This window comes from Lactuca virosa, chromosome 3 (genome assembly GCF_052849685.1).
Source record: "Lactuca virosa cultivar CGN04683 chromosome 3, Lactuca_virosa_CGN04683_v6, whole genome shotgun sequence".
Classification (NCBI taxonomy): domain Eukaryota; kingdom Viridiplantae; phylum Streptophyta; class Magnoliopsida; order Asterales; family Asteraceae; genus Lactuca; species Lactuca virosa.
Window position 1 is genome coordinate 227,497,048 of NC_136428.1, and position 11,411 is coordinate 227,508,458.

The following is an 11,411-nucleotide window of genomic DNA, read 5'->3' on the forward strand; positions in this document are numbered from 1 at the left end:
ATATATATATATATATATATATATATATATATATATATATATATATTTGAAACATGCGGGGTTTTGACCGATATTTATAGGTCATGGCTGTCGTGATAGAACTTTTATAAAAAAATGATTATTTTAATATAAATTAAATTGGATGGTTAAATTGAAAAAATAACAAAATATAATGTTTTTTTATATTATTAACCTTTATTATTATTATAACTTATTATTATAAGATTGTTTACTTTATTAAAATCTCATTCCAACAAAAAAGACATATCAAATTAATAGCCATTCTTCTTAGACAAAACTTCAAAAATGGTCACTGTGGTTTTCAAAAATATCAAGTTTAATCCCTAATTTCAAAAAACCTCACAGATGGTCCTTGTGGTTTCAAAACTTTTAACAACTAAAATCAATTCCCTAGTGGGTGAAAGTCCTCAAATCAATTCCCTAGTGGATGAAAGTCCTCTACACTTGTGTATGTGTTTGTGTTGGCTCTTGTTCCTCCTGCGACTACAATGCACCATCTCCTTCGTTCCAATCAGGTTTAATCTGTTCAAGATTTGATTTGCAGGTGTGTTAATTTGATATGCTCATGTTTTGATTGCATTTTTCTGGTGGAAGCACTATGTTAGAAACAATTTTTTGATTTCAGTGTGTTAATATGATTTCTGATCAAGCTCGATTATGATGTTAACAAAGAGTGCGGTTCAATTGATAATTGGCATCAGAATGTAATCATAGGTTTTAGGCGCTTGAGCTTGAACATGAATCGAAATGGAATCAGAGGTTTAGCCATTTCGAAACCAATGGCGATGGAAAGATTTCTGCTGAGGAGCTCGTCTACTCTATGAAGGCACTGGGATCCGACATCTCTGCTGCAGCAAGAATGTAATCGAGGAGTTCAAAGAGATGATGGTCATCTTTCCTGATTCTTCCTTTAAATAAGTGTTTGATTTTCTGATAAATAGTGTGGCATTAGTAAGATGAATATGAAGAATGAAATATGAATTAGGGCAATTCATTGATCCAGTTCATACAAAATTAAAATGTGGAATTGCTCTTGTAATTGAATGCATTCGTAGCTTTGTTAATTTCAATTAATGGAATCTTGCTTTTGGGTTAGCTACACGAAGAACAAACAATTTGGTATTCATGTTCTTGGTGGGGGGGGGGGGGGGAGAGAGAGAGAGAGAGAGAGAGAGAGAATTTTTTTTTCTTTTTTTTTTTAAATAAAACAAAACATCATAAATGGTCTCTGGTAGTAAAATGACGGAAATGCCCCTGCAATATAATATTAAAAAATAAGTTAACGGTGAAATGCTAACGGAGTGAGCCGGAAGGACCAAATGTTAAAAGTTTTGAAACCACAGGGACCATCTGTGAGGTTTTTTGAAATTAGGGACTAAACTTGATATTTTTGAAAACCACAGGGACCATTTTTGAAGTTTTGTCTTCTTCTTATTTCAAAGGAGGTGATATTTCCACTTGGTCTTTTCATCTATCCACTTAATAATATTGTATTTTCCTATTTTGCCATTTAGAAACACGATCATAAAAACCTTGATTTTGATCCCTTAAATTGATTTCATTTAGATTTCATCTCCTTTTTTTTACGCCTCTAATTTGGAAACTCATATCCTTGATTTTGGTTTCCCTTTATTGGTTTTACATTTTTTTTGTTTTACTTTAATTTTGATTTTATTTATATATTATTAAAATAAAGTATATAGAAATAACAATAAATAATAAATTTTGGAACAAAAATTAAATAAAAAATCATACAAATATGATACCCACACCTTTCGTTTGATTTAATAAATTTCATACCATATACTAATAAAAAAAATTAATTTTTTTTAATGATGAAATCTAAGTTAGTATCTCGGTCACAAAGAAAATAACGGTCATGAACCGCATTTTGAAGTAGCAGTTCTTAGGATGTAATAGTGACGATAAAGAAATATTCATCCAATTCAGATTAAATATTTGAATTGATTAAATATTTCATGATACATTAGTTTTAACATTTTGTGATATGCATTTGTTTGAATACTATGTTGAACAACATCTTACGTGAGTACCATGAGTGTTTTATTACCGTCACTATTACATTGTAAGAACTATTATTTCAATTTATGGTCTGTGGCCGTTATTTACTTTGTGACCGTGATATCAGTTTAGATTACAACACCAATAATTTTTTTTACTAGTGTATGATATTGTATGATATAACACTTAATAAATCAAACGAAGATATTTAACCGATTCCAAGACTATTATATTCGTATGGTGTTGGTATCATATTTCTATAATGTTTTATTTATTTTTTGTTCCAATAATTTAGTTATTTTTGTTATTAATATATACTTCATTTTAATAATATATAAATAAAATTAAAGTTAAAAGTGGAAACAAAAAATAAAAGTAAAACCAAAATCGAAAGACACAAGTTTCCAAATTAAAGGTGTAAAAAAAATAGAAAAATAAAACATACACAAAATCTAAATCTAAATAAGGAATGAAATCAAGGTTTTGATGACTATGGTTTCAAAGGGTATAAAAGTAAAAATACAATTTTATCAAGTGGATTAATAAAAAAAACCAAAGTGAAAGTATCATCTCCCTATTTCAAAACAGTACAAATATAATTTCGTTTTCAAGTTACTTTCATCATTTAAAAGAAAAGCAAATGCAAAAAAAGGTTGTGATGCAAATTCTCAACAAAAACCATTTGATAGTGTGCTCATATTCTTTCATTAAAGGACAAAAAAATTAGGTTGTGATTGTTGCTTGGTTTTAATTTTCATTCTTGTCTTTTTATGTCTTAGTTAAATAAATGTAATTGTTCGTCAAATTAAGAACATGTGATTATCTAACCCATTTTTAATATTGAATAACTTTTTTGTTTATTTTTGGTAAATATGACAAAAAAAATCAAGTTTGTTATTAAAACCCATTTCATATTTAGCCAATTTTTTGTAATTTACCAACATAATTCATTCAACATATAATATAATCTGAGTCTTCGTAAAAAAAACTTTACGTATACTATATATTCAAAATACTCTCAAAGAACATGAACCATTTTTTTGCAAGAAATTGTATATACTCTAAGTATACAATCAAAGAGAATCTTCAACTATCTCAGATTAAAAATCAGTGGCAAATCTTGTTAATCTTCTCATGAATCCAAACACTCATATGGATTTGCATAGAAGTATTCTTCTTCCTTTGGTCGATCCGAGATCATAACCCGTCTCATTGGTTGACCCATTCGATCCGCGTGCACTTCTTTTACAGTATTTGAAAACTCATCCCAACTCACAGACCCTTCGCTATATCGATCTATTAAGTCAATCAATATCTTTCGGTCAAACCGAATCGTCTTCTTGAATCCTAAGTATCTGTCACATTTCAATCAAATCAGATGGTTTTCAAGAAAATGACACGACTTAACAAAGACCGGAGTGGATATGACAGAACTTGAGAGTGGATAACGTTTATAAGGACTAATTTTTATGACTCGTTAGTGTGAATTCATGTCACATCTTATCTCACCTATTGACAAAAGTTGCAGTTTTTGTCTCATTTACATCTGAACTGTACTTGATAAGCTTTCGAGGGCTATTTACGTCTTTTACACAGACATGAAATCAAGAGTGGGTTCATGTCCCATCTTGTTCCACTTTTTTTGGGTAGGTCAAAAAGATTGTGGTTTTTGTTCCATATCACATGAGTCACAAGTCTACTTCATGTCAAAAACAGTACAACATCTTCTGTCATATCCAGTGTTTTAAATAAAGCTTGTTTACCTTCGATGGCCCTCAACTACTCTAGCCATGTTTCCATCGTATGTCGGAACAAAAATATCGCTTTCTAAAGAAACAAAGTAATCAAGTGCCGCCATTTGTGACGAATGATTTTGGAAAAACCCTAGCTCCAAAGGGTCCAACAACATCTCCTTTCGAACCTGTTCATAATATTATAATATCAAATAAAATACCCTGTAGATAAATAATATTTGAAAAAATAACAACATATTTCGGGAATCTCAAGGAAAAAGTAACAAAAGTACAAATTTTTAAAAAGCTAAAAGGTTTCATGGAAAGGGCTTCTTTCCATGACTTAATATACGGCTTTCATTAAGTCAAAAAGAAACAACACCTAATACAGTATTATACTGACCAGATTAGGAAACTCTGCAGCCAAACTAGCCATCCGCCTATCGCCGCCATAAATTTCACCGGCGGCAATATAAATTTGAATCCCACGGTCAATTCTCAAAGCACGTAAAATCAAAGCGGTTTCTTCCGGTGTCATTGGACACAACCCTTCTTTTCTCTTAATATCAGAATCAATTTCTTTCTCTTTCCACCATGGATACGCATATCTAACAATTCCAAAACTTACCCAAATCAGTAAAAACGTTAAATCAATAAGGGTAAAAGTAAAAATCAAATCTTGATTAAAAAACCCACCTCATTCTTGTCAATTCTTCCACTTCATCACCATTGCAACCTTGAGTGCACCCGGAAAACGCTAACATATCCATTTCGTATCGAAGATGAAGAACCAAAAATGGCCCGTTTTTTCTTAAAATCTTCACAACTTTTTTACCTAATTCTTCAATTTGTGAAGTGAATTTTAAACCACTAAAATTCACTCGACAACGAAGTTTTTGTATCTCAAGTGGAAGCCCATTGTTCGCAAGTCGAGCATCGGTTCGGTTTAAATGTACAACTTTATACCTTCGAATAAGTGGAAGAATCTGTGGATTTATGAATATTTTTACAAAATCAGATAACTTTAAAACCCCCAAAAGCAAAATAGTTTATGTCTTTATGAGCATAAAACATTAAAAAAAACGAACCTGGTGATGATAGTATGTTATGTCAGACCAACTAATCGGTGCTAATGAGTGAAATTTTCCTAAATCGACTCTTCTTTTAAGCCTTGGGGGAAGTTCTTTAAGTATTCTAACTTCATCACGTAAGGATTTGATGAAATGATCGACATCGAATATGTCTTCAAAGTCACTGAAATTCATAAAATTCAAAATCTTGAATTGTTATCTTTAACTAAATTGATGAACATTAAAGAAGATGAAGTTACCTTGGATCAGCCCAAAATGATGATTTATCCAATTCTGGAACGATTAATGTCACATTTAAGTATCTTGCAACAGCAACCATGTCACAAATCTACATACCCAAATCACAAATTACGAAATTAATCACTCAAAATTCACAATCGAATAATATTTTATGAAATTCGAATAACAAACAAACACTCACTGCTCCTCGCATTTGATTGAGTCCTCCATTACAAGAAACCATAAGATAACCATTGTTCTTGTAAGTCCCTGTAAATTTTCCAAGATTTGCAGAATTCCCAATGAAAAACATGTCATTTTGGACAAAATCAACTAAGAAAAACAAGAATTTGATACGAATTGGATTCAAAAACTTACTTTTTGGGGGAAGAAGGATTCTGGGTTCGATCAAAGATGAAGAACGGATGTCGGTTTGTGGATGTGTGTAACAAGAAGGCCAAGTTTTCAACAATCTTGGACCCCAAACTTCACCAACAGTTAATAATTGAACAACACAGATCCATAGTAACAACGTTGTCATTCCTCGAGTCATCCAAAGTATCATTTTAGCTTGAGATAACACCATTAAACTTGAATTCGATTTGTCCCCTTTACTACCTTCCCCACCACCTCCACCTGTAAACGTTACACAACCACCCATTTCATTCAACTGCTCCTCCTCCTCCTCCTTCTCCTCAATCTTGTCAACTAATCTACTACAACAACACATTTTATTACTAATACTACCACTAACACTAACAAGAACACCATATCTACTTTCTTGATTTCATTTCAACGAAACCCTCGATTTATATAATATATATACTATCTTTTGATGCGAGAATCGAGGGGGAAAGAAGTGGGTTTTCGATTTGGTAATGTGGGTATTTGTTTATTGTGAAAAAGAGGCGACCTTGATCCGGTTATATTGTGAATTCCTAATCACCATTGTAGAAACCAAGAAAGAATCTTGAAATGCTTGGGTTTGTTTTTTTCTTTTCTCTTCTCTAATCTTGAATTGATCAATGTGATCAATTAGAAAACGAAATGACGAGAGTGCCGGAGACCCTTTTTAGTGTGTGAGTTTTCCGATCAGATTTCGGCGAGTGTCGCCGGAGAAGCGAGAGAGGAGATGAGAGAGAGAGTGTGTATGTGTTTGTGTGTGTGTGTGTGTGTGTGTGTGTGTGTGTGTGAAAGCCGGTGAATGATTGTTGAGAGATGAGAAGGGGGAGTTTGTTGAGTTATTAGAAAACGAGTGGAAAGTTGAAACTGAATTTTTGCCCTCTAATTACGCAGTCGATTATTGTATTTTTTTTTTTCATTGTTTTTATAGTAAAAGTAACATTTTAGGCTTTTTCAAGATTCGATATTAAATTAAGTTTTCATTATCTTATCATTAATATTCGTTTTGTGTTTCATCTATTTGGTAATTCATGGTTTTGTTATTGCTTTGCAAGAATTACGGAGTGTATTTTTGTCTTAATAGAATTGTTGATGACAATATGAATACAATTAAATCATTTTTTTTATGAATAAAGCATCAAAACATGGAAAATGATTGTGTATTTGTGTATGTATATGTATATGTACCTTCAAAAGACCATTGTGATTTATGAAAATTAAATAAATTGTACTTTAATTATTATATTATATAGGTATTTGAGGTAAATGATTTTTTTACTTTTAAAAAATCAATTTTGTTACGACAAATATTTCTTAAAATTCAGTTATTTTTTCCATAACAATCAAAAATTAAAATCAAACTTGAACTTGTCAAACAATGCGACCCCTTCAAATCTTATTTTTGTATTTACTATTTTCAACATAATCCTATCTTTCACGTGGGAGAAAGGGAGCAAAATAAGATTTTACAATTCTTTCATTATTAATTGATGTTTTTATGTGTGTTCTAAAAATTATTATGCAAGACTGATTATATGAGAGAATGTTTGGATATATATATTTATGTTTTAATGCAACGTCATCGATTTTATTGTCATATGAATTAAGGATGAGTGGTGTATACCCACGTTGATTGTCGTATGAATTAGACGTATACCCATAACGATAGGGGTCGTGGTCTACGTGGTCACGAACCACGAATGTGAACACTATCTTGAGGTGTTTGTGGTGACTAATGGTTGGGTATTTTCGTGATTATTTGTGGTGGGGATTCGGGAGCACTAACCATCACAACCAATTATCTTGTTTCTCTTTTTATCTATGTTTATCTGTCTCTACATTTTTAATAATTAAAAAATATATTTTTTAAATAATCAAAAAATAAGAAGGATATAACGATGGATATACCAAACTTTTAGTGGTTGTGGGTGATGATGATGTGACACACGACATTAATGGTTAGTGATGGGTACACCAGATGACTTTAAAGAGTAAGCGGTCTATACCCACCGCTAGAGGCGAGGCTACATTATGCTAGGGTGGGTCATTTGACCCACCTAAAATTAAATTTTTTACAAGTTATGTATAAAAATATTATAGGTCTACCTTAAATATTTTGAAATACCTATTTTAATGTGTTTGGCAAAAAAAAAGGGAAAATATAATAAATTATAGACAATATAACACATTATTTTGTGGCATGAAAGAGTCTCACATTATCTCTAATAAGAAAACGATAGAGGGGGTTTTCTATTATCAAAAGATGATTCTTTTTTCATATTTTTACACCATAAGCATGCTAATATCTACTTTGGACCAACTAACTCCAAGTATAAGATGGTTTTAGTAAAAAAAACAACAAGTTTAAGGAATGAGCAATTTGGGCTCAGGCTTTTCACCACCAGTTTTTATACATGCTAATCCATTTTTTTGTTGAACCGACCTGGTACCCGTTTTCTCTTGAATCGACCCGCTTAAACTCGATTAGTGAACCACATTAGTTTCTATTCTGGACAGACCACTGCCCACCGCACCATACGGTGAGGATGATGTGGTAGTGAGGGGTGTGTGGTAACACCACACCATAAGGTGTGTTTTTTGATGCAAGGTCCACCGCATGAAACACATCCATCATATCTATTTCTCTCATCTCTCTCTATTTTCCATGCTTCAAACTAATATATTATAACATCTCATTGATGCATATTTATTATTATATATATATATATATATATATATATATATATATATATATATATATATGTGTGTGTGTGTGTGTATACATGTATGTATATACCTATGTCTGTATGTATATATAAAGTATAGGGAAGTGAAGAATTTTATACATAACGGGCCCCGCTCAACATACATGCAAAGTCACAAAGACAATCCAACATTCTATACAACATAATGAGAAGACTCACATCACAAATAAAAGTAGACTACACTACAGCTCACAAGGTCGGGAAGCTGGTACTACACGCCACCTAATGAATCACAGAAGGCTAAGCATTAGTCTACTAACTAAAACTAACAAATTGCCCAAAAGTTATCATGGTTAAAAAGTCAATGGTCAACGGTCAGCCACCATGTCGGGCCAACCACTGACCGTGTCGTGGCAGCCACATGACAAAACAGACGCGTGTGAAACCCATCACCACGCCGTGGTGAGTTACTCCCCACACCATGGGAACTAACCAAAACAACTTACTAGATTAAGTTCCTAATCCGTTAAGCTCAACACTCATACTTTCCAGAAAGCTTCCTAGCACCCAAAAGCTTCATAAAAATCATTTCTTTAAGGACATGCATGTCTCATCCCAAATTAGGTCACAAAGGTAAGAAATAGGGTCAAAACGTCATGCATGGCATTCAATATAACTTAGAAGATTAGATCTAAGATATATAAAGCATTCTGTAGTGGTGTTGATTATGATGGCATGTGCGGAATATGAAAGATCTAGTGAATCATCAAGTAAAATCAAGAACACAATGAGTAAATAAATCTTTGTAAGCTCATATTAGATCTAGAAAGGATATACAAATGAGTTTGTACACAATTTCTCTCTCTAGTCTAACACTCCAAAATGGTTCTTTTTCATAATGGGAGTCACTCACTTCCTATTTATAGGAAAGACTCAACCCATTTACACATACAAGAGGGTAAGCCTAAAACACTACATCCAAGAGTGACTTTGCACCCTAACATTCTCCCCCTCAAAGTTAGGATTGGATGTCCGGCTTCAATCTCCAACGAGCTAACGCGATCAAGACCAAACTCCCCCTCGAAGTAACACCGGTCTTCAAATCTGCAAATGAATATTCGACAAACCCGAGAAGCTTCGAATACCCATCATTCTCCCCCTTTTTATAATCAAAAAATGATTATAAAACCCACTAAGGGTGAGAAGCGCCCGAGGAATAGTCTTCACGATACTCCCCCTTGATGTGTACCAAAAATGAATCACCAAAAATCTTGCACGGAAAAACAATCACGAAAAAGCCACAAAAAATTTCCAATTTATGAAATTTTTTGACTTTTTGGGTGAAAGTTGCAAGATTTTTCAAAAACCGGGTAGAAACTGTCACTTTCTGAAACTTACAGGGACCCGTTGCGCCCAAAATAGCCAAATATGCAAAACTCTCCCCCTTTTCCAAAGCTGGGTAGAAAGCGTCAATTTGCACAAACTGCAGGGTCCAGAAATGTAAAATTTTGCAATTTCTCAGCTTTATGAAGCTATTTTCGAAATTTGGTAAATTCTGTCAAACTTTCGAAACTGCAGGGGCTAATTGAGAAATTTCAGCTTTCTTCATAATTTTTGTCACCTTTTCGAAACTGGACGAATTCTGCCATGTCTTCAAAACTACAAGGGACCAATTTCGAAAGTTTATGTTTCTTCCCCAATTTGTTTCCCAAGCACGAAACTTTCTTCCTTCACTTCGTTAATCAGGTAACAAAGTCTCAACAGGGTTCGTTTTTATCGGAAGGTTTTGTTAACGAATCGTGATCCATGATAACGAAGCGAGAGTCCACACCCTTCGTTAATCGACATTAAAATTTTCGTTAGTCGACTTCAACGACTCCAAATATCAATTCTTCGAACATCGACCCTTCGCACATCAGATTTTTCAAGCACAAAAGCATTAAGCATCTTCGTTTCGTTACTCGACCAGCTTCTTGTCGACGTCGAATCCAACACACCATACCCTTCGCACATCAACCACAACCCTTTGAAAACAAAATCAATGCTTTGCTTTCTTCTTCAAGTCACAATCGACAATCTTACATGCGAAGTCTTGTTGGACAATCGACCTAATCAATTTACAAATTGAAAGTAGTTCGACATCAGACCCCAAATCTCATTGACGAACTAACCCATACAACCAAATCGTCATCATAAAAGCGAAATCTTCAAAAACACTGCCTTCGCTTTTAGTGTACAATCCAAATCGAATCACAATTAACTCAAAGACTTTGATCACCAGACCCATTTCGATTCTTCAATTTTCCAATCTCTTGATTTCTAATACCTGAATTAAACTCCAAAATCAAATTCGATTCGTAAACTGTCGATTTCCAGTTAACATCTTGAACCACTAACGAAATTGTTCAATCCCAAGACTTCGCTTTCTCCTTCACGAATCGTCAATTAATCAGCAACCATAAAATACCGATTCCTTCGTTATCAGTTACCGATTTCATCCCCAAAATCAGATTCCTCGATCATTCCAACTTGTCATCTAAAAACGAATCCATTCACCACTCAAACACATATTTACACAGTCGACCTTAGTAAACATTCGACATCCAAATCCCAATCATCACCAATTGAACCCAAAATATATTCACATACATAAACCATCGAACTATCGACCTCCAATTGTTCGATTTATCAAGAACATTGATTTTGACTTCAAAAAGTCATCCAAATCAACAAAATCGATCATGTTAAAGAACACTTTATCAAAATCGAATCCAAATGTTAGTACTATCAACTCTAATCAATTCCAATCTTGATTCGACCTGATGTCAAGAGAAGTCGGCATCACGAACATGTAACCTAATCAAAATCAGTCAACGACTGAAATAGAAGAGTGAAATCACCAATCGACTTCAAACAACATTCAATAATCGACCTATTGAACAAGATCATATGTTCAATTCACAGTGATAGAAAACGGAACTTCAAGAACTCGATCATAAAGAAAACCATGAAGGTACAACACCTTTATGCATATCGAGCATAATGAAGAACTGAGAGTAAGACAATCGATTTATGGACTCAATTAACGATAAATGATCAAAAGAATTTTGGGCTCACATGTTTTGGACTAAATATCGATCAGTGATTGGGCTTCATGATGAACAATATCGAATATAACTTGGATTGGGTTCAAATCAATAATCCATGAATTGATTATT

General features: G+C 33.2%; 1 protein-coding gene across 1 annotated transcript; it reads right to left on the reverse strand.

Moving 5' to 3' along the window:
• Positions 1 to 3,018: 3,018 nt before the first annotated feature.
• On the reverse strand, positions 3,019 to 6,339 carry LOC145167030 (rhamnogalacturonan I rhamnosyltransferase 1-like). Its single transcript, XM_079086110.1, has 8 exons — positions 5,465 to 6,339; positions 5,289 to 5,356; positions 5,107 to 5,195; positions 4,865 to 5,030; positions 4,473 to 4,762; positions 4,180 to 4,384; positions 3,807 to 3,964; positions 3,019 to 3,398 (listed from the first exon to the last, which is right to left on the reverse strand). Exons 1-8 carry the CDS (start codon positions 5,814 to 5,816, stop codon positions 3,176 to 3,178), a joined length of 1,551 nt encoding a protein of 516 aa, XP_078942236.1. The 5' UTR covers positions 5,817 to 6,339; the 3' UTR covers positions 3,019 to 3,175.
• Between the last annotated feature and the right edge of the window lie 5,072 nt (positions 6,340 to 11,411).

Bases quoted from the DNA above. Each gene is read 5' to 3' on its own strand.
- LOC145167030 (XM_079086110.1), bottom strand. From the start codon at position 5,816: ATGTGTTGTTGTAGTAGATTAGTTGACAAGATTGAGGAGAAGGAGGAG. The intron at 5,196-5,288 runs GTGAGTGTTTGT...TTGGGTATGTAG, and splicing joins TCAATCAAATGCGAGGAGCA to ATTTGTGACATGGTTGCTGT. The intron at 4,763-4,864 runs GTTCGTTTTTTT...ATAAATCCACAG, and splicing joins TAACATACTATCATCACCAG to ATTCTTCCACTTATTCGAAG.